This window comes from Molossus molossus, unplaced genomic scaffold (assembly GCF_014108415.1).
Source record: "Molossus molossus isolate mMolMol1 unplaced genomic scaffold, mMolMol1.p scaffold_m16_p_7, whole genome shotgun sequence".
Classification (NCBI taxonomy): Eukaryota; Metazoa; Chordata; class Mammalia; order Chiroptera; family Molossidae; genus Molossus; species Molossus molossus.
Window position 1 is genome coordinate 10,711,991 of NW_023425401.1, and position 24,297 is coordinate 10,736,287.

Here is a 24,297-nt window from a genome sequence, read left to right on the forward strand (position 1 = left end):
GCTCAAGGCCTCGGAGCCCCTGGAACTGAATGCACCCAGTGGCTGTAAGTGCAGCACAGGGCAGGGGCATCGACCCCGTTCCTGGAGGGCTCTGGGTGGCGTCTCCCGTGCCTTATCCCCTGCGTGTGCCAGGGAACGGCCAGCCTGCGGGAGCAGAGAGAACCGCTGTTCCTCTGGGCATGGGCACATGCAGGGGACAGGGGTATGAGGGGGAAGGAGGCCAGCTGAGCACGGGGCACCAGTGGTGAACGGGGAGCGGGGTGCCCACCACAGAAGAGAGGTCCCTGGAGTCGGTTATGGAGATGAGGCTGGAGCAGCCCGGGGGCCCCGGCAGACCACCTTCCACAGGGGGCTCCTGGCACACAGGAAAGAACCGTGGCTGTGTGTATTTCAGAGGCAGCTCAGTCAAACCTCTGCGGTCTGACATAAAGTCCAATAATGTGCAGAGACAAATTAAAATGGAAACTACCCATCACTGGTCCCATGCAGTACAGATGTGAGCAGACTGGAGATGCCCAGCTATGGGCATCAGTCAATAAACCGCAAAGGCCACACGGTCTGCTGGGCCCCGGGCAAGCCCCAGACGGCAGGGCTCAGAGTCCCTCAGGGTGCAGACAGGCGCGTGTGAGCCTGCTGGTCTCCGCTCCCAGCCAGAGCCCAGGGGGGCTGGGGACGCAGGGGGGTGGGATGCACTGATCGCTCTCCCAGCACAGTGTCCTCCTTGGCAGGGGCCTAGTGAGCGGCTGCTGAGCGAAATCAGGCAGCAAGGCCAACCGAAGTCTCTGGGGTCCTAACGACGGGTGACAATCTGCTGCCACCTGCTGTCCACTTCTTGCAAAACCCGAAAATCTGCCAATGTCAGGGTCACTAAACCCCTGGGACGGACCACTGGCTCCACCAGAGGCAGGGGCACGGACGCTTTGGGGCCCTGGCTGTGTCCAAGCTGCAGAGACCCACGCGGAACAACACAGGTTATCGCAGCCATTCCTCACCGGACGTCTGGTTCACCATGAAGCCTCTGCACGAAACACCACCTTGGCCAGCCCAAGGCCCTCCTGCCTGGTCACCAGCGCCCCCTCAACTGCTCCCCAATCTTCACACCTCTGTGAAGGCCACCATTTAGCACCCAGCTACAGGGAGCCTCATGGGGGCCCTGGGCTGCCGAGGCAGGGAGCTGTCTCATCCATCCCCAGTGCCGGATCTGGGCACCAAGCAGGGTGTCAAGAGACACCTCCTGTGTAACTGACACGACAAGACATGACCCTGCCGTGAAGCCAACGACAAGTTAACCTGGTGCTCTCGCAGTGAGGGCTGTGGGGTCGTGATGGGAGGGGCTGTCGGTGGGCCCCCTCACCTGTCACCTCCGTGTGTGGCCTGCTTCACCAGGGCCTCCCATGCACCAGAGTGATGTCATAAACAGGCTCCGCAGCCTGTCTATCTATATGATGACTCCAGGACTGGGTAAGTAGAAGCAGCCGGAACTGATGTGGAAGACACGGTGCCCCAACCAGATGCCCCTGGCTGGGCACAGCCATCCCAGCTGCTAGCCTGCTGGCTGCTAACAGCGCACAGATGCACCCTTCTCCGGAGAACTGCCCTCACCCGTCTCGCCCTGCCGGACTCCACCCCCAAAGTCCCCACCAGGCTACACAGCGTGTTTCTCACAAGCTCCCGGGTGACGCGGATACTGCTGGTCCAGGGATCGCAGTCTAAGAACCGCCAGTCTTGGGAACGTTCCCTAGGACAGAGTCACTCAACAAGCAACAGGCAAAGGGGTCAGAGGTGACAGATTGGACCACGCAGCAGTCAGCCTGCCTCCCAGCTCCAAACCCTGCCGCCTGCACAGCGGGTCACCGGCCTCCAGCGACAGACCACGTGCCCGGGGTGACTCCGAGCTGCCGAGCCCCGGATCATTTTACTACACCCCTGTGGGAACTCAGACGAGTCCACAGTCCAGAAGGGATTCCAAAGGCACGAGGCCGTGGTTGACATGCTCATCCTTCGCACAAGACGAACCTCAGAGGGTAGCACAGAAGGCTGCGATCCTTGGATCACAGAGGAGGTGGAGGTTTGGTCTGCGCACGCCCAAGGCCACGTGTAGAATGTAGGGTGGGATGTCAGAGATGGAGGAGCCCCTTCCCTCACGATAGGAGCACCGAGGCCCCGAGAGGCCTGGAGATCTGACCAAGGCAGAACTCACCGACAAACACAGGAAAAACAAGTGCCCGACTTGCAGGCCAGCCAGGGAGTCGCTTTTATTGCCATCAGAGGACAGCTGGGAGCAATACGATTAACCTGGGCCCCAGTAATAGTGCTGGCGTGAGGGACAATCTCTGAACAGCGTCAATAAGGCCCCAAGGCCAGAAGAGAATGTCCTGTCACAGCTGAGCAGCAGGGCCTGGAACAAGAACCACAGCTCACTGCTCACATGTGGCTCCAGGCACGTGGCTCCTGACCCACAGGCCACAGGGAGGCCAGGGAACAAAAAAACGCTGCCGGCCTGACAGAAAGTACCGAGGCCGGCGAGGGATACGGACTACAGCCCAGTGGCCAGAGCCTTAACCTGCTTCTCCCACAGCCTCCTCTTTCAGGAAACTGCAAACCCTGGCCAGCCTTGCTCCTCGCGCTCGAGCTCACGGGAATCCTGGCCAGCCTTGCTCCTCCACGCTCTCAATACAGCACCTCGAGCTCCCGGGAACCCTGGTCAGCCTTGCTCCTCGCGCGCTCTCAATACAGCACCTCGAGCTCCCGGGAACCCTGGCCAGCCTTGCTCCTCCACGCTCTCAATACAGCACCTCGAGCTCCCGGGAATCCTGGCCAGCCTTGCTCCTCCACGCTCTCAATACAGCACCTCGAGCTCACGGGAATCCTGGTCAGCCTTGCTCCTCGCACGCTCTCAATACAGCACCTCGAGCTCCCGGGAACCCTGGCCAGCCTTGCTCCTCGCACGCTCTCAATACAGCACCTCGAGCTCACGGGAACCCTGGTCATCCTTGCTCCTCGCGCGCTCTCAATACAGCACCTCGAGCTCACGGGAACCCTGGCCAGCCTCGCTCCTCGCACGCTCTCAATACAGCACCTCGAGCTCACGGGAATCCTGGCCAGCCTTGCTCCTCGCACGCTCTCAATACAGCACCTCGAGCTCACGGGGATCCTGGTCAGCCTTGCTCCTCGCACGCTCTCAATACAGCACCTCGAGCTCCCGGGAATCCTGGTCATCCTCGCTCCTCGCACGCTCTCAATACAGCACCTCGAGCTCCCGGGAATCCTGGTCATCCTCGCTCCTCGCACGCTCTCAATACAGCACCTCGAGCTCACGGGGATCCTGGTCAGCCTCGCTCCTCGCACGCTCTCAATACAGCACCTCGAGCTCACGGGGATCCTGGTCAGCCTTGCTCCTCGCACGCTCTCAATACAGCACCTCGAGCTCCCGGGAATCCTGGTCATCCTCGCTCCTCGCACGCTCTCAATACAGCACCTCGAGCTCACGGGAACCCTGGTCATCCTCGCTCCGCGCGCTCTCAATACAGCACCTCGAGCTCACGGGAACCCTGGTCATCCTCGCTCCTCGCACGCTCTCAATACAGCACCTCGAGCTCACGGGAATCCTGGTCATCCTTGCTCCTCGCACGCTCTCAATACAGCACCTCGAGCTCACGGGGATCCTGGCCAGCCTCGCTCCGCGCGCGCTCTCAATACAGCACCTCGAGCTCACGGGAATCCTGGTCATCCTTGCTCCTCGCACGCTCTCAATACAGCACCTCGAGCTCACAGGGATCCTGGTCATCCTTGCTCCTCGCACGCTCTCAATACAGCACCTCGAGCTCACGGGAATCCTGGCCAGCCTCGCTCCTCGCACGCTCTCAATACAGCACCTCGAGCTCACGGGAACCCTGGTCATCCTTGCTCCTCGCACGCTCTCAATACAGCACCTCGAGCTCACGGGAACCCTGGTCAGCCTCGCTCCGCGCACGCTCTCAATACAGCACCTCGAGCTCACGGGAACCCTGGTCAGCCTTGCTCCTCGCACGCTCTCAATACAGCACCTCGAGCTCCCGGGAATCCTGGCCAGCCTCGCTCCTCGCACGCTCTCAATACAGCACCTCGAGCTCCCGGGAATCCTGGTCATCCTTGCTCCTCGCACGCTCTCAATACAGCACCTCGAGCTCCCGGGAATCCTGGTCATCCTTGCTCCTCGCACGCTCTCAATACAGCACCTCGAGCTCACGGGAACCCTGGCCAGCCTCGCTCCTCGCACGCTCTCAATACAGCACCTCGAGCTCACGGGAACCCTGGCCAGCCTCGCTCCTCGCACGCTCTCAATACAGCACCTCGAGCTCCCGGGAATCCTGGTCATCCTCGCTCCTCGCACGCTCTCAATACAGCACCTCGAGCTCACGGGAACCCTGGTCATCCTTGCTCCTCGCACGCTCTCAATACAGCACCTCGAGCTCACGGGGATCCTGGCCAGCCTCGCTCCGCGCGCGCTCTCAATACAGCACCTCGAGCTCCCGGGAATCCTGGTCATCCTTGCTCCTCGCACGCTCTCAATACAGCACCTCGAGCTCCCGGGAATCCTGGTCATCCTTGCTCCTCGCACGCTCTCAATACAGCACCTCGAGCTCCCGGGAATCCTGGTCATCCTTGCTCCTCGCACGCTCTCAATACAGCACCTCGAGCTCACGGGAACCCTGGCCAGCCTCGCTCCTCGCACGCTCTCAATACAGCACCTCGAGCTCACGGGAACCCTGGCCAGCCTCGCTCCTCGCACGCTCTCAATACAGCACCTCGAGCTCCCGGGAATCCTGGTCATCCTCGCTCCTCGCACGCTCTCAATACAGCACCTCGAGCTCACGGGAACCCTGGTCATCCTCGCTCCGCGCGCTCTCAATACAGCACCTCGAGCTCACGGGAACCCTGGTCATCCTCGCTCCTCGCACGCTCTCAATACAGCACCTCGAGCTCCCGGGAATCCTGGTCATCCTCGCTCCTCGCACGCTCTCAATACAGCACCTCGAGCTCACGGGAACCCTGGTCATCCTCGCTCCGCGCGCTCTCAATACAGCACCTCGAGCTCACGGGAACCCTGGTCATCCTCGCTCCTCGCACGCTCTCAATACAGCACCTCGAGCTCACGGGAACCCTGGTCATCCTCGCTCCTCGCACGCTCTCAATACAGCACCTCGAGCTCACGGGAACCCTGGCCAGCCTCGCTCCTCGCACGCTCTCAATACAGCACCTCGAGCTCACGGGAATCCTGGTCAGCCTCGCTCCTCGCACGCTCTCAATACAGCACCTCGAGCTCACGGGAACCCTGGTCATCCTCGCTCCTCGCACGCTCTCAATACAGCACCTCGAGCTCACGGGAACCCTGGTCATCCTCGCTCCTCGCACGCTCTCAATACAGCACCTCGAGCTCACGGGAACCCTGGCCAGCCTCGCTCCTCGCACGCTCTCAATACAGCACCTCGAGCTCACGGGGATCCTGGCCAGCCTCGCTCCGCGCGCGCTCTCAATACAGCACCTCGAGCTCACGGGAATCCTGGTCATCCTTGCTCCTCGCACGCTCTCAATACAGCACCTCGAGCTCACGGGAATCCTGGTCATCCTCGCTCCTCGCACGCTCTCAATACAGCACCTCGAGCTCACGGGAATCCTGGTCATCCTTGCTCCTCGCACGCTCTCAATACAGCACCTCGAGCTCACGGGAATCCTGGTCATCCTCGCTCCTCGCACGCTCTCAATACAGCACCTCGAGCTCACGGGAATCCTGGTCATCCTCGCTCCTCGCACGCTCTCAATACAGCACCTCGAGCTCCCGGGAATCCTGGTGACTGTACTGTGTCCGTGTCTGTGTGTGTGTGTCTGTGTCTGTTTGTGTGTCTGTGTCTCTGTGTGTGTGCGTCTGTGTGTGCGTGTCTGTGTCTGTGTGTCTATGTCTGTGTGTCTGTGTCTCTGTGTCTGTGTGCATCTGTGTGTCTGTGTGTGTGTCTGTGTACATATATGTGTGTGTATTTGTGTGTGCGTCTGTGTACATCTATGTGTCTGTATGTGTCTGTTTTGGTATATCTGTGTATGTATCTGTCTGTGTACATGTATCTGTGTGTCTCTGTTTGTCTGTATATGTCTGTGTGCATGTATCTATGTATGTGTATGTCTGTGTGTGTATGTCTATGTGTGTCTGTATGTCTGTATGTATCTATGTGTGTCTATGTTTGTGTGCATCTGTGTGTGGGTGTCAGTGCCTATGTGTCTGTGTCTGTGTCTGTGTGTGTGCGTGGGTGTCTGTGTCTGTGTGTCTGTGGGTGTGGGTGTCTGTGTCTGTGTCTGTGTCTGTGTGTCTGTGTGTGGCTGTGTCTGTGTGTTATATACAATCCAGCCCATGTCTCACCACCTTCACTGCCACAACCCTGATTCAGGCCACTATCAACTCTCCTCTAAACTATTGCAACCACCTCCTGACTGTCTCCCTGCCTCCACCCTTGTGGCCTTGAGTCCCTTCTCAATCCAGCAGTCAAGGGGTCCTACGGAAACATGAGTTGAACCATGCATGCTTCTGCTCGGCCTCCAGGGGACCCCACACATCTCAGAGTAAACTCCAGGGCTTTCAGAGTCCCCAGACCCTCACCTCCCTCCCCCTCCTCCGCTCCCCCATCCACTCCAGCCTGGAAGAAGCACGTGCTCCCGCTGCTCGGCCTGTGCATGGCTACTCTCTCTTTGCATTTGCTCCCAGCGGTCAAAAGGCTGATTCCCTGTTTGCCTTCTGGTCTCCTCTCAAGTGTCACCTTCTCAGAAAGGTTTCCCTGACTACCCTCTGCACAGCAGCAGCCCCACAGCCAGGGCCCCTATCATTCTTCCTTGATTTGTCCCCCCTCGTAGCACTCTGCTGTCATACATTTCCGTGTGTGGTGGTGTTCTGGGCTCTCTCCCTGTGCAATGCAAGCTCCCAGAGGGCCGGGACTTGGTCTGCTCCGTTCACATGGAATCCCCAGTGGCTAGGGCTGGGGCGTGCACACCGTAGGCATCACAGATGGGGCACTGGTGGACATGAACACTGGCTCTCCAGGGAGGGAGATGCTGACTGGCAGCATTTGCCAATTTCCATGGTGTAAACATTCCTACCATGACCAGTCTCAAGCTAGCACCTTGATAACACCGAACACAGAGTTGGGAAGAGACACTAACAATCAGCTTTCATTAAAGAGTTGTTGAATAAATGGTTATTTCTGTGAATTGACAGGGCCTTTTTGAGGACATAACTCTAGGAACCCGGGGTCTGAAATCAAGTTTCTCCAAAACCAAGGGAGTTACTGCTGAAAAACAGGACATCAAATGTTGATTGGTGACAACTGTGCTGGAGGCTGATATTGAGTAGAGAAAGAATATATGTATTTAAAGCGCACATTCTAAACATTACTTAGGCAGTGAAAGCAGAGCTTACAAAGGACTTTACAACACCTGCTAGAGCTCAGGTGAGTCACTTGCCCTGCCCCCAACTGGAGCGCTCGACCTCTAAGGACCTCTCCAGCCCTGACCGTCTGCGGGGTTAAGGATGAGATGGGAGCATCCAGTCTGCTCTGCTTTCAGAAACACCCAATTTAAAGAATCTCTTTAAAAACCCCCCAAATTAAACTTCAAGTCCGTGGACTCTATCATACTTCAAGCTTGTAGTCTTGGAAGACACCCACTTTCCCCAGGGTGAAATCCACTGATGTTCACGAAATTAACAACCACCTGAGCTCACTGGAGCCCCCACGGCAGATCCCACAGCCCGGCATCCTCAACGCGCCTCACTCTGCTGATCAACCTTCATGAAGGCCACTCGGGGAGCCACCAGGCTCAGAACCCCTAGCTTTGGGGACTTGCAAACAAAGAAGCACCTCTTCCCTGCCCTTAGTCCTGCACCTAAGGTTTCTTGAGGGCCTACTCTGGACCAGGTGTGTGGGGGAGTGGTCGCAAGGTATGCAAATGTGTGCAAGAAAGCCCTGCCTTCTGGGAGTTTGGAGGCAGCTATTCTGGTCTCTGCCACACACACACACACACACACACACCCTACCCTCCACCTCCCCCCATATAGACCTTTAATCTTCTCCCCTTTATTCTCTCCATCCTAAGGACTTGTCTGACTGGCTAACCGGAGAAAGACAGAAAAGGGGAAAGTTAGGCTCAGCTGTTCTTCTAGGAGCTGACCCCTCCCACCATGTGACCCTGTGAGGTGACCTGCCCTGGGCCTGAGATGAGGTCTAGCTCCTGTCTAGCTCCAGGTCTCATGACTTGCTATGACCTCTGCCTTCCCATTATCAGTCACAGAGATGACATTCATTTCACGCAATCTAACTGATACCGTTTTATTTGTCAGTGTGTTCAGAACTCCGGAGTAGGAGGACAATACTATTTAATGAAAACAGAAAACAACAACATCCACTGCAATGGATTATTATAACGAGCTAATGAGATAATATACACAAGTGCTTAGCATGGTGCCCAACACATAGGGAATCGTGTTAAGTAAAAACCAAGGCCCCCAGAATGTTTGTTGATCGACCACTATGAAGGTCAACACTATTAAACACCCTGGTTGTACTTCATCTGGCATTGGCGGGGGGGCTGTGGAAGCTTCCACCTGTTACCCACTTCCTCTAAGACACAGAAGTCCATCCCACCTTTCAAGGATGTAATAACTGTCCAGGGCACAGCGGTCATAAAGAACAGTTGGTCTGCTAGACTCCCGAGCTCATGTGCCACATCTCCTACGTGCCCTGTAAACAGTAGCTACTCCGTAAATATTTGATGTGTTAGAGTAACTCTGGAAGCAAGAAACAATCCTAGGCCAGCAAAATGCATGAGCTGGAAGGACACTTGGAATCATCTACCCAGTGGCCATATTTTACAGTCAAGGACACTGAAGTCCAGAGACAAAATGACCGATCCAGGTCAGCTGGGATAAAGCGAGGACTGGCACCCAGGCCTCCTGACACGCCATCCACTCTTCTTTCTGCTCCACCCACCATCTCTTGAAAACCAGTAGGTTTGAAACACTGTTTCCTTTTCCAGGGTACACGTGTTCTGGAACGGAGGGCAAAACAAGGCCCCCTGGGAAAAACCACAGGCAAGCAGGATTTAAGGCAGTGTGAAGAATTTCCTGATAGTCAGAATTAGTCAGAAGTGCCGTGGGGGGCAGGGCGCTCCCCATCACTGAGGCATTCCAGCTGAAGCAGTCCCCCTCTGGGGCTGTGGAAAGATCACCACTCAGGACAGAAGTGACCATTCATTCGCGTCTCACTAGGCTCTGGAGCTAGCGTCCTGGGTTCTAGCCCTGCTCTGCCTCCTAAGTGTATAAGCTTGGGCAGGGAAAGCAACTTCTCTGAGTGTCTTCATCGTTCAAGTGGGGATAATAATAGTATTTCTTTTAGGGTTGACTTTATTTCTGTTCACCCATATGTCTAATTATTCCTACATGGCAGTCCCAGGAGAGAAAAGAGAAGATGGGACAAAAAGCAACTTTGAAAAAAAGAGTAGACAATAATTTCAAAACTAATGTCAAGCGCTAGTCCACAACTTCAGGAAGCTCTATGTACACCAAGCAGAATCATTAAAGAAAACCATAGCTAGGCACATCATAGTAACACTGTTGAAAATCAAAGGAGAGAATCTTAAAGAAGCCAGGAGGAAAAAAGCACCCAGGGGTTTATAAAAAAATACACATTACTTTCAAAGGAATAACAATAAAAATGTCAACTGAGTTATCAAAAGAGATGACAAAAGCCTAAGGCAAGGGAATGACATACTTAAAGTACTAAAAAAAAAATAAAGCACCAATCTAGACTTCTATACCCATTGAAAACAGCCTTCAAAAATAAAGGCAAAATAAAGATATTTCCAAACAAAATCTGAAAAAAATGTATTATAACACACCTGCTAGAGAAATACTAAAGAGCGTTCTTCGAGCAAAAGGGAAATGTAAATGTAATATTTATTCCAATTAAAATTTAAAATGATCATATGGAATTAAAATTCCAAATGTATGCTGTTTATAGGCGATAAACTTTACACATGTACTGGACTATAAAGAAATCTCAACAAATATCAAAGGATTGAAATCATACAGAGTAGATATAACCAAAGAGGAAATGATAGCAATAAAAAACAAAGAGATAACCAGAAAAGTACTCCAAATGCTTTGAATTAATCAATACATGTCTAAATAACCCATGGGTCAAAAGAAAAAAATCACAATGGAAATTAGAAAATATTCTAACTGTATTATATGAACATATAACCTATTAACACATGGGATACAGAAAAAGCATTGTTTAGAGGGAAATGTGTACCCTTAAAAGATTACAAAAGAAGAAGGCTGATAATCAAGTATTTAAGATCCATATCGATAAAATAGAAAATAGCAAGTTAAACTCAAAGAAAGTAGAAAGAAACAATAACAATAAGAGTGGAAATCAATGAAATAGAAAACAAACACAAAAAAACAAGTGTTAGCTCTTTAAAATAGTACACAACTGATAAACCCCTTGTAAAACTAGTCAAACAGGGAAAACTCAAATTACCAGTATCAGGGATGAAAACAGAGACAGTCCTGCAGATTGCACAGACTTTAAGTGATAATAAGAGGATATTATATTTACAGTTTTATACCAGTAAATTTAAAACACAGGTAAAAGTCCTTGGAAAAATACAACTTGCAAAATGGATAAACAAAGAAATTGAAAGTCTGAATTAAAAAAGTTTTTTTCAATTGAATCCATAATTTAAACTCAGTGCTCAGAAGGCTTCACTGGTAAATTCTCCTAAATATTTGAGGAAGAACTAACACCAATTTTAGTGTCACTAACCCTTCAACAGAACAGGAAAAAGAGGGATCGCTTCCGCTTATCCTAGACACCAGACTCTGATGAAGGAACTACCAGAAAGGAAAATTACCAAATGCTCCTTCACAAAAGCCTGCACAAAATAGTAATAAATTGAACGCAACGATACATAAAAGGATCATATGTCATAACCAAGTGGGTTTGTCCCAGGAATGTAGGATAGTTTAATATTCAAAATCAATGACTGTAGGAAACATCCAGGTCTACAGTGTATAAAAACTGGCCCAGCAGGAGCCTGGGGGCTGATCCATCACCTGCCTCTGCCTCCCACAGGAGCGTCTCCAAGGCCACATCAGCCTGGCCGTGCTGCTGCAGGTTTGCGTGGGACCATCTGCTGAAGCCCACTGACTTCGACAAGAAGGGCCAAGGACCCCTCCCTCCGGGTTCCTGCGTGTGCGCTCTCTGGGCTGTTTTGTCCCCAACAGAATGGCCACAATCTCCTTCCCTACTTCACAGCCATGCTTGTTGAGCCCAAAGAGCCACGGGGGACCCGACGGTTCTCTAGCAAGCACCACCTGGGCACCGTATGCTCACCTGAGGGGCACGGGCTGGTTCCCCTGCCTTTTGAACGCTCTCTCCAGCCTCTCCTGGGTCGTCCTGGCATGCCCACCTGGCAAGAACTTCACGGGCGTCCTGGCGGCCTCTGGGCCGCCGTCCACGGCCGGGCTGTCCTCTGCGCCTCTCCACCTGCCGTTCCCACCCTGGAGCAGCCCTTGGCTGGGCAAGCGAGGCGGGCTGCCGGGTGTGGGCCTGTGCTTCTCTGTGGGGAGCTCACTGAGCTGGCCCGGGGGGCTCCTGGAGCTGGGGCCGGTGCTAGGAGCCAGGCCCTCCTGGGGGACAGCACAGGCCGGGGTGCAGGCGGGCAGCTCGGGGGCTCTCGGGCCCTCCTCCTCCTCCTCCTCGCAGGGCGGGGCCACGCTGCTCAAGGCCAGGGGCCGCCTCAGGGAGCAGCGCTTGCGGAGGGGATCCTGAAGGGACAAGGACAGCCGCAGTGAGGACCCCTTCGGGAGGCTGGGAAAATACTTTACCCGCTTCCAGCATTTGCCCAGGATGTTCCCTCCCCCAGGAAGGCCTTTCCCCACCCCAAGTCCTCCTCTTAAAGCCCCACCTACTGCTTCATGAGACCCTCAGAGGCCACGGCGTCCGTGATAGTTCACCGCACCCCTCCGAACCCCAGAGGCTGCAGCCCTCCCACGCCCCTCACGGGAGCAGGTTCCGATTCCATGTCACCTCCCACTAGCTCTGTCCCCTGCAAGTAACTGAACTTCTCTGTCCCTCACTTCCCACCCCTGAAATATAACCTGTCCACATCCACTAACTATAATTTCTAAATCCCAAAACAAAAATTCCTTGGAATCCTGTAACAGATTATCTTTAACTGCTTTGAGATTGCTTATCCTTTTTGAAGTGTGACTATGCATGTTTAGTTGCAGATATGTTCGTTTTTTGTTCCGCAAAACCATATTTAAACTGCAGGCATTACACACTATGTGGTCGATGCACTGCATTTCTTTTCTGGGAAAAAATTCTCAATTGCAAAACGCACCTGGTGCAAAGGTTGTGAAGGAGGGACTGGGGACCTGCACACTCATCTCCACAGGGTCGTGGGGAGGACTCAGGGGACCTGCACACTCATCTCCACAGGGTCGTGGGGAGGACTCAGGGGACCTGCACACTCATCTCCACAGGGTCGTGGGGAGGACTCAGGGGACCTGCACACTCATCTCCACAGGGTCGTGGGGAGGACTCAAGGGACCTGCACACTCATCTCCACAGGGTCGTGGGGAGGACTCAAGGGACCTGCACACTCATCTCCACAGGGTCGTGGGGAGGACTCAGGGGACCTGCACACTCATCTCCACAGGGTCGTGGGGAGGACTCAAGGGACCTGCACACTCATCTCCACAGGGTCGTGGGGAGGACTCAGGGGACCTGCACACTCATCTCCACAGGGTCGTGGGGAGGACTCAAGGGACCTGCACATTCATCTCCACAGGGTCGTGGGGAGGACTCAGGGGACCTGCACACTCATCTCCACAGGGTCGTGGGGAGGACTCAAGGGACCTGCACACTCATCTCCACAGGGTCGTGGGGAGGACTCAGGGGACCTGCAGCATCATCTCCACAGGGTCGTGGGGAGGACTCAAGGGACCTGCACACTCATCTCCACAGGGTCGTGGGGAGGACTCAGGGGACCTGCAGCATCATCTCCACAGGGTCGTGGGGAGGACTCAAGGGACCTGCACACTCATCTCCACAGGGTCGTGGGGAGGACTCAGGGGACCTGCACACTCATCTCCACAGGGTCGTGGGGAGGACTCAAGGGACCTGCAGCATCATCTCCACAGGGTCGTGGGGAGGACTCAGGGGACCTGCACACTCATCTCCACAGGGTCGTGGGGAGGACTCAAGGGACCTGCACACTCATCTCCACAGGGTCGTGGGGAGGACTCAGGGGACCTGCACACTCATCTCCACAGAGTCGTGGGGAGGACTCCGGGGACCTGCACACTCATCTCCACAGGGTCGTGGGGAGGACTCAAGGGACCTGCAGCATCATCTCCACAGGGTCGTGGGGAGGACTCAAGGGACCTGCACACTCATCTCCACAGGGTCGTGGGGAGGACTCAGGGGACCTGCACACTCATCTCCACAGGGTCGTGGGGAGGACTCAGGGGACCTGCAGCATCATCTCCACAGGGTCGTGGGGAGGACTCAGGGGACCTGCACACTCATCTCCACAGGGTCGTGGGGAGGACTCAAGGGACCTGCACACTCATCTCCACAGGGTCGTGGGGAGGACTCAGGGGACCTGCACACTCATCTCCACAGAGTCGTGGGGAGGACTCAGGGGACCTGCACACTCATCTCCACAGGGTCGTGGGGAGGACTCAGGGGACCTGCAGCATCATCTCCACAGGGTCGTGGGGAGGACTCCGGGGACCTGCACACTCATCTCCACAGGGTCGTGGGGAGGACTCAGGGGACCTGCACACTCATCTCCACAGGGTCGTGGGGAGGACTCAGGGGACCTGCAGCATCATCTCCACAGGATCGTGGGGAGGACTCAACGAGAGCCCCATGGAAGGCACCAGCGCAGAGCCAGACCCATCACAGCGGTTCACGATTAGCTACTGCTGTGCAGCTTTTACTTAACAGCCTTACCCCTCCTGCCAGACCAGGGGTGGCAGAGGCCATTTTCATTCATCTCTGGTGTCCACAGAGCTCCTGACCCAGTGACCTATACCTAGTGAGCACCAAGATTTGCTTAGTCTTTTAAATGTAGGGTTCCAAAGGAGTCAACTGATATGTCCTTTCTTACTCTCCATGATTAACTGATGAAATGGTTAAGTCACCTTGTTGCCCGTCTAGGATCGGGGAGTAGGAAAAAGCGACAAAAATACACCTGCCAGGCTTTTCCTGGACCTCTTGGCATTTCCAGAAATAATCCTGGGCCAAATGGTAAAGGCGGTACTGGAATAAGAACAGCTAATTCTGTGGTGTTCTCGCCTAGCGGAAATGACTGGGCACCATAAACCTCCTCCCAATGCCACCCAGGGCATCCCCTGCCACAGGGCAAGGGCATTAGTCACCATTCCCAAGGAGACCCAAACTCTGGCCGAGGGAGGGTAGCCCAACCTCTTACTCATCCATCATAAGTGCAGAGCTGATTCAGTAACTGTGAAAACTGATGAAACACCTAGCAAAGGTTGCTCTTTTCTCGTGGGCCGCCGGTAAGTATGGCCAAGGGACTCAAAGGCCCACGAAGCACCTTCCAGAAAACCTGGAGACATTCTACAACAACCCATCCTTCAGTGTCCTTCAGGGATGCGGAGCCCCTGGGGGAAAGCACATACAATGACCACTGAAAGGAGAGGTGTGGGGCATCTCTTGGCGGTCAAGCAGATCCAAGTTGCCCCCCTCACCCGTGAGGAAGGGGTCTGACTGCACAGACTTGATGATTAGACCGCCATGGTGAGACAGGGCCCCGGTGTAAAACTGTTCCAGGTGTGGTCCTGATCCTTTTGGGAGCTCAGAACCATTTTCCTAACAATAACAGGAATGATCTGACATTTTTGCTGTGCTGACATTGCAGTGATGATGTGAACACTGCTGGTCCTTTGCAGTGACCCAGACAGGAGCAGCACACTGTGCCGGCACCCTGGGCATTGGCCACACGTGCGATACAGATAGCTACGTAAAGTGCGATACAGATAGCTACGTAAAGTGCGATACAGATAGCTACGTAAAGTGCGATACAGATAGCTACGTAAAGTGCGATACAGATAGCTACGTAAAGTGCGATACAGATAGCTACGTAAAGTGCGATACAGATAGCTACGTAAAGTGCGATACAGATAGCTACGTAAAGTGCGATACAGATAGCTACGTAAAGTGCGATACAGATAGCTACGTAAAGTGCGATACAGATAGCTACGTAAAGTGCGATACAGATAGCTACGTAAAGTGCGATACAGATAGCTACGTAAAGTGCGATACAGATAGCTACGTAAAGTGCGATACAGATAGCTACGTAAAGTGCGATACAGATAGCTACGTAAAGTGCGAATGTCAGTAGTGTCCCAGCCGAAGCATAAGCATCATTAATATTCCTCCATCTTGACCCTGTGGTACACATCTCTTTAATATTCTACGTGACGAAACTGGAGGCGTAGAAGCATTCTGCTAGACACCCAGAATGACAACTGTCTCAAGGAACAGCACTTGGCAAACGTCTCAGCTGTGAGCTGAACCTGCTATTTTTTTTTTTTTTTTTTATGGAACAATGGAACCAAGCAACTTTGGTTATTCAGACTTGGGTATCTGGCCGGTACTTTCTCGAAAATAAATTGAGCCTGTCACTTCAAGGGAAACAAATGATGTGTTGTCAGTGATAAAAATACAAGTTTTCAGTTAAAAATTACAATTTGGGGAAACTTGTACCTGCTACTGTGAACTTGAGTGCTTCTCAATAGTTAAAACTGTTCTGACGGGTCGGACGGTAACACCAAGAGGTGTGATTATTTTTAATGAGGTGTGTGTGTGTGTGTGTGTGTGTTTTGTTTGGTTGGTTGGTTTCTGTATAAGGAAATGTGTCAATATTCGGAAGAAAACTCAGTAAAACAATATTTTCCAAATGACCAATGACTCATGTCACTGCACCACCCAGTGGTAAAATTTTCATTCACAGTGCAAGTCAGACCTACAGAAACGGATGCAAGCTCACTGGTACGGTTTCAGATTCCACACTGAGGAACTACATCCAGTCCAGTTTGGGCACAGTATCAAAGAATACCCTAGCTTTCTGAAGAGACTGTTAAAATACTTTCCTCTTCCAGTTGCCTGTCCAACTGCCTGAGGTCAGATCTCCAGCGGAGCCCCGGCCAGCAGACTGAACTCAGACGCAAGGCTGAAGCTCACGCAGCCCTCTGCTGGGCCAGGCGCCGAAGGGATTCGCAAAAGTGTAAAATGACGCTACTCATCTCACTATTTTTTGTTTGGGAAAATATTGGGTTTTTTTAAATATGTTGTTTGTGTTCAGTGTAATGGGTTTGCTATTGTTATTTTTAATGATTTAACAAGTATCTTTTTAATTTCTCAGTTTTAATTACTAATACACTAAAGGTCAACAGACATAACACACATAAAAAGGCTTTTGGGCTTCTCAGTCATTTTAGGAGTAAAGAGACCTTAAGACTACAAAGTTGAAGACTTGTTGCTATAGTCTAAACTCCCAACCAGACAAGAAGCCCTTCTACTGTGTCCCCAGCAGAAGGGACACATGGCTTTGCCTTAGCACAACAAGTCCAGTTCCTTGGAAAAAGGCCCGGCCATTGCGAGGGGGCTCTGGCTGACTGACAGCTCCTCGGACCAGCCTCCCCCTGCTGGTCCTAGCCATGCTCTGGAGCCACCAAGCAAGTCTGCACCGCTCAGTCCAACAAAGGGCCGCACGCCATGATCTATGCTCAAACGTGGGAGAGTCCCTGCTCTCCGGGGACTCACAGCCTAAACTCAGAATGGCCCACAAGGTTCATCTCACTCACCACTGCAGTCCATCCCCTGGGGTAACGGCCCACAATGCCCAGGAGGCCCTGAGATCACACTCAGGCTTCATAGGAAACAGGGCACTGAGACCAGCAGCGTCCGCCACAGGCTTGGCATCAGGAGTTACGTGAGAGCCACGTTATTTGCCATCCTGGGACTAGGCTGTTCCTACCAGCAACAGCGTCCGCCACAGGCTTGGCACCAAGAGTTGCATGAGAGCCACATTATTTGCCATCCTGGGACGAGGCTGTTCCTACCTCCACACGTGAAGAAATCTTTAACGTTCTGTCCCACCTCCCACAAGCCTTCTCCTTCTAAGATTAAACATTCTCAAATCTTTCAATTTCCTCCAAACTCTTCACCTTCCTAGCTCCTTTCCTCCAGACATGGTCCAGCTTATGAGTGGCCTTCTTCAAGTACAAAATACCCAGGAGGGGACACAATGTCAAGGTGAGATCTGAACCATGCAGAAGGGAGCAGACCAACACCCCCCTCAATCTGAACACCTGGTCTAACAAATGAGACCACGGCCAAGAGAAACAGACGTTGTCCGAAATCTCCCGATATCGCAGAGGCAGAGGGTCTGCTCCTCCGTGAGTAGGGTTTCCTGCAGTACCACCGCCTGCGGCCACAGCCCACACCTAACCACGCAGCACCTGAGAGCCGAGGCGGCGCACACCAACTGAGGACACACAGCACCTGCTTTTGGTTCACTCAGGCTCCTGATTCGTCTGATACCACACTTTGACTTTGGTGTTTCATTTTACTTTGTTGTTTCGCAAACTCCTTTTATATTCATTCTCTGATCTGGTTTAGTCTCCCCACCTAATGGAACCCTCCTTGATGATAAATATTCTGAATGATTTTTTCAATCAAAGCAAATGAAATTATAAAGACTGGAGTTTCTTTTTCCCTTTTAACTATGTTTTTAAAAATAAAAAGGAAGTTCCCTAGACTTGTATGAGTCTTCCCACCCCCGAACTGTAAAGACAAAGCTGGATAGATGTGTTCCCACTTGGAAAAGCAATAGAAAACCACAACATCCCCCTCACTGCATAATGGGTAAACTGAGGGCCCACAAGGAGATGAGGCCTGTCCGTGCTCCCATAGGAGCTGACAGCAGAGCCAGCGAGAAAACAGAGGAGGTGTTCTTCCATTCCCACTACTCAAATCCCCTCTTCTTGGGTTGTCTTGTGGAGTACCCCCAAACAAACCCAGGTAGTCCCTTACGCCCTGGCAGGTTCACACTCTCCACCCTCATAAAACATAAGGAACAACAACCTGTGGGGAGCTGGCGGTGGGCCCGGCCATCATGCCTCGGACAATCAGGCCAGACTTGGGCCTGATCTTCTCTCCCACCCTCTTCGTGTCCAAGGAAGGCTCTGACAACTGGAGCTTGTCCATCTTCTCCCACACAGGGACCACAGAGGGGCTTTCAGTGGGGATCGGCTGCACTGGCTTACTTTTCTGGGGAGGCCTTTTGGATGATACAAAATTACCAAGTACATCGCCATCAAGAGGGTCATGTCTGCGAAAAAAGGAATATTTCCATTAAAACAGATTCCTCAAAAGGAATCACTAGCCACGATAATAAATTCCACATTCAACAGGCACTCACAGCAAAGCCCATTCCCAAATCCGTGGTGATTTCCAGCCACCCAGTGCTTTGTCATGAAAGGTAAGGACTAGAAAACACTTCCGTATCAGGGCAAGTCCGGCCTACAAAATGAGACCAGGAAACAAGAAGCAAAAGCAGAGTTGATTATCCATGACAGGATTCCTCCGTATATTAAATCCTCTACCATAAAGGGTATCCCTATTCCACACTCAAGCGATCAAGGAAAACTGCCCCCTTCCATGTGGTCATGGGACATGTGGGGGCCAGTGTCACTGCACGCCACAGGAGCGGTGGAGAGACTGTGGCAAAGTGGGCCTTCCCCAAAGGTGCAGCTAAGGTTCAGTAAGGTCAGGCACGCCAATGGTTTCATTTTCTGGGTTGCTTGGCAGAGGGAGAGGGAGAGGGAGAGAGAGAGAACGAGAACCAGAGGGTGAGAGACAGTGAGAAAGAGCAAGAATGAGGAGACAGGGACCCGGGTAGGAGGAATCTGGCCTGTGACCACGCAGAGCCAGCGGTCCTGACGAGGGGCTGGGCTGTTTTCTACCACTGGACTCTGGCAGAAAGGGGCACTGATGCCTGCTGCTTCCCAAGCACTGGGTCACGCCTGAGAGGTGTCACGTGGGCTACGATGGGGCTGTCAGGCAGAGGAAGGATCTGGGACCAGCCCGGGGAAATCCATGGCTTCCAGAGCAGGCAGTGGCAGAAGGGCGGCAGCAGCACGTGCCCTGGTGAGCAGTGGGCACTGGCCACAGAACGGAGTGTGCAAGTAGCCCGAGGAGCTTGGATTTTATCCTAAAAGCTTCAGCAGCAGAAGAGCAGGGCAGACTGGTCCTGTGGAAAGCGTACACTGCCTTAGATCAGGGTGGATTGAGGAGACCACTAGAGCCCTGGAGACCAGGGAGGAGCCCTGGAGACCGGGGAGGAGCCCTGGAGACCGGGGAGGAGCCCTGGAGACCGAGGAGGAGGCCTGGAGACCGGGGAGGAGGCCTGGAGACCGGGGAGGAGGCCTGGAGACCGGGGAGGAGCCCTGGAGACCGGAGAGGAGCCCTGGAGACCGGGGAGGAGGCCTGGAGACCGGAGAGGAGCCCTGGAGACCGGGGAGGAGGCCTGGAGACCAGAGAGGAGCCCTGGAGACGGAGGAGGAGCCCGGGAGACCAGGGAGGAGCCCTGGAGACCAGGGAGGAGCCCAGGAGACCAGGGAGGAGCCAGTCTTCCAAAGAAAGCAGGAAAGCGTTTACTCTCATTAAGGACTCGAAGACGCAAAACTGATAGGCAAGGAGGAGACAAGGAAAACACCCAAGTCTGAGCTTGGACAACTGGGTGGAACTCAGGAGCTTCAACTACTGCATTGCAGTTATTTCATCATTTCAGAAATATTTCATTTCCCAGCCAGGCGGAGTCTGTGAAGGAGGAAACATCTTCATACCACCCTCATTAACCTTCACCTCTTAAGCCTTGAGTTCACTGTTTAATGGTCCTCACCTTTCGGCAGCTTGACGCCCACACCTTCAGCTTCGGCTCCCCTCGGGAAAGGAAGTGTGTTCCACAGCCCGTTCCCAGAAGGGAGACTCACTCTCAGATATCACACCCAGCGTGCAAAGGTTGCAATGTAACCTCAGGACAGTCTTCCAAATAACAGAGGTTCAATCAAGAATGCCATTCACCCCAGCTGGGGGGCCATTCACCCCGGCCGGGGGGCTCTGTTGGTTGGGGCGTCATCCCGGCACCCAAAGTGTTGCAGGTTTGATCCCTGGTCAGGTCACACGTAGGAGGCAACATATCGATGTTTCGCTCTCTCTCTCAAATCAATAAAAATAAATACGATTTTAAAAGAATGCCAATTCAACTTCTTCCTAAGAGTTCCTAAAGGCCTTATTTTTCAGATTTTTCCATTTCTCCAGTGTTTTGCTGCCTTTTAAAAAATGTTAACAAAACAAGCCCAACCCTTATGACTTTCAAATTTAAATCATAAGCATCCTCCATCACAGAGTGGTCCATCCCCACGGCCTCTGGAGGAAAGCACCTGTGCTCCGCGACAGGGATTCTGGAAGCACAGGGTGTGGAAGGCTGCACAATGGCCCCCCTAAAGATGTCCGCATCCTGACCCCTGGAATCGGTGAATACATTACCTGACATGGAAAAGGGACTTTGCAAATGTGGTTAAGTTAAAGATCTCAAGGTAGGAAGATTACCTAGATTATCTGGGCGGGCGCAGTGGAACCACAAGCATCCTTGTAGGGAGACAGGAGGGTCAGAGTCGGTAGCGGGAGAGGTGATGACAGAGCAGAGGTTGGAGCGATGGAGAGGTGATGACAGAGCAGAGGTTGGAGCGATGGAGACGTGATGACAGAGCAGAGGTTGGAGCGATGGAGACGTGATGACAGAGCAGAGGTTGGAGCGATGGAGACGTGATGAAGAAGCAGAGGTTGGAGCGATGGAGAGGTGATGACAGAGCAGAGGTTGGAGCGATGGAGATGTGATGACAGAGCAGAGGTTGGAGCGATGGAGACGTGATGACAGAGCAGAGGTTGGAGTGATGGAGACGTGAAGAGAGAAGCAGAGGTTGGAGTGATACGCCAAAAGACAGAGGAAGCGGCCACAAGCCGAGGAATGTAGGTGGCCACTAGAAGCTAAAAAAGGGAGAGGAAACAGATTCTCCCCCTAAGCCTCAGAGGGAACAAGTCCTACTGACACCTTGCCATTAACCCAGTGAGACCAATTCTGGACTTCTGCCCTCCAGGACTACAAGATAACAAAATCTGTGTTGATTTAAGAGACCACAATGGTCAAATTTTATATGTCAACTTGGCTAGGCTACAGTGCCCAGTTGTTTGGTCAAATACTAGCATACATATTGCCATGAAGGTATTTTTTACCTTCATGTAGATGTGATTAACATCTATAGTCAGTTGATATAAAGGAGACTGTCCTAGATAATATGGGTGGGCTTCATTTAATCACTTGAAGACCTTAAGAGTGAAAGCTAAGGTTCCCCAGAGAAGAAGTAATCTACCTTAAGACTGTGACACAGAAATCCTGCCTGAGTTGCCAGCATGCCAGTCTACAGATTTCAGACTTGCCAGCCCCACAATCCATGAGCTAATGAATGTCTTTATACACACACACACACACACACACACGTGCATCCTCTTGGTTCCTATTGATTCTGCTTCTCTGGAGAACTTTGTTACAGCCACTGAGTTTACAGTAATTCGTTACAGCAGCAAAGAAAACTAATCCATAGTATAAATAGAAGAGATACCTGGCTTTGCTCATTTCTGACAGTGATGTTCTCCATGCCGCATCTTCATCTGCAAGATCATATATATTTACCAGTGTGGTCTCCGAGCATCTCACTGGTAATTTGTTACTTTTCTTTTGAAGTGAGAGTGCAGGCATTGGTGTCTCTTGAGTAAAACTGTTAGCAGTATTTTCAAAGTGATCCAGAAAGTATCTGGTAATGAGCTCAAGGTTTGTTTTTAGAGGATTTTCCTTTGCCTATCAGTGGAAGAAAAAATATCATTAATCACATGTACAGCTTCAGAGGAATGGTCAAAAAGATGTATATTCTAATTCTTTCACATAAGTTTATCAACTTCTCAGTCATACATTCTTTCACAACTGCCTGTTTTTGTATCTGAAGAACTGGATTATGACAAAGATGAAGACAAAAATCTCTACCCTAAAAGAACTAACATCCATTGCATAAGCCAGGCAATTCAGTTTCATTTCAAATTTCCTCTTGTTTTTTTCTCCTAACAATAACTATAAAATATATAGCCTTTCATTTAAAAAAGTTAAGCCTTTAGGGATTGCTAACTGCACAACTAGTAAACATTTAGGGCCGGAATATTCTCTGTACACTCTGCATCTGACCTTGGACTCTGGGGACTATCGGACAATACAGCAGCAGGTTCATGCAAAGAGCATAGAGAGGCAGTCAGGGTTGACTCAGTTTACATCCCAATGTTAAAAAAATAAAAAGATACATTGAGACCCTTCAGTAGTTGGGTTTAGCAATAAATAAAATCAGTATTTCCTAACCCTGACTGCACCAAATATTTTTAAAAATACATATTCCCAGGCCCCACTGAGTCTTACTAAGTCAAAATCACAAAGATTGGAGCCCTGATTTCTTTTTAAATTCCCCTAAGTAATGTGGACAGACAGTTATCCAAGCAGTGGTCCACAGCTGGCCTCAGGAACCGGGCCACGTCACTGTGTCGGTCCCCACACCACGTGCCCGGAACACCAGGCCCTTGGGAAGTGCAGCCAGACATGGGGCATTCTGTGGGGCATTTTGCATTCAGAGCAATAAAGCCCCTGATGGAGAGCCTGGCACGGGGGAACCCTTGGGCACATCCAGTCCGTGCCCCTTCCGATTACGCAGAACTCTGGGACCAAGACCCACAGCCAAACGGGTTAGGGCTGAATTCAACAGATTTATCAGGCAGTCAAAATCAGGGGACAATTTTATTTTTTTATGGGACCCCCCAAAAATATTTGTCTAAGTCTAAATAAAACTTACAATAAAGCGAGTCAGGGGAAAGAAATATACTTTATTTCAGCCTCTCGCTTTTTCTTTCAATACAAGAGATTTAGGGCCCTGGATTAACTGATTTATACTTTATGGCTTTTCATATCACTTTGCTCATAATAGACACAGCTGTTATATGAATCTAGACACTACTTTTCAAAACCTCAGTTTTATACAGGCATTTTTATGTATTGTATACTTAATAGGGAAAGACAAGTTACTGGAATTAACATTAAACGGCTGGGCGTCCCTAGAATCATGCTAGCTGTGTGAATGTCAACGTCATTATACAATAGATAGATTAATAAGCATATTTCTGTAAAATATAAGCTCCAATTCATTGTATAACAGGTAATAATTACTGTATAAATCAAATAATCAGGGTACTTACCAAGATCTACTGAAAATATCTTAAGTATCTTAAAACAATAGTTACCTTAGGGAGACTATACTATAGTGAAGAAATAAAAATAACTTGAATGGCAAAGATACTACTAAAAAATTGGGTAAAGGGGCATTTACTTTAATTTTTTTTTCTTTATTGATTTTTAGAGAGAGGGAGAGAGAGATAGAAATGTCGATGAAAGAGAATATCGATTGGCTGCCTCCTGCATGCCCCACTGGGGACTGGACCCACAACCTGGGCACGCGCCCTGACCGGGAAACAACCTGGCGACCACGTGGTGCAGGGCCGATGCTCAGCCACTGAGCCACACCAGCCAGGCCAGGGGCATTTACTTAAACCCCACGGCCCTGGAATGGCTCACTGAATTTCCTGGTTAACTTCTCACTCCCTGTGGAAAAATCTTTCTAAAATGTATAGTCCACTCTCCTGCCTTAAAATGCAGCAGATGGAGGGTTTCTGGTATCTGCTGCCTGAGTCAGTATCTTCTTTCTGCAGGACTTCAGCCGCATGCATACAGGAGACGGGGGCCCGAGCGTCACCCAGGACCCAGAGGACAAGGGGCATCCATCTGATGTCTTTACAGAGCCTCTCACGGGACCTCTCCTGGCTGCCCCGCCCTCTCTCCTCCGCGTGGAGCAAGGACCTTCCGGCCTCCTGAGTGTTCCTGTGGGGTGACACCAGCTGGCTGTGGTTTACAGGTCTGCTTGACATTCTTCACTTCATGGCGGGACCCCTGGCCCAAGCTCCTCCCTGAGCTATGCGGTACGAGCACAAGGGAGGTTTCCAAGCTTTTCCGAGGTTACTTCGG

General features: G+C 51.8%; 1 protein-coding gene across 1 annotated transcript in view; it reads right to left on the reverse strand.

Annotated features, from left to right (window-relative positions):
• Window positions 1–24,297, reverse strand: part of MINDY4 (MINDY lysine 48 deubiquitinase 4) — a 104,567-nt gene that overhangs the window by 74,668 nt on the left and 5,602 nt on the right. The window contains exons 3-5 of the mRNA XM_036247212.1: window positions 21,809–22,044; window positions 18,210–18,456; window positions 11,418–11,851 (exon numbers count right to left, since the gene is read on the reverse strand). Coding sequence (XP_036103105.1) covers window positions 11,418–11,851; window positions 18,210–18,456; window positions 21,809–22,044 — 917 coding nt within the window. The remainder of the gene's footprint in view (window positions 1–11,417; window positions 11,852–18,209; window positions 18,457–21,808; window positions 22,045–24,297) is intronic.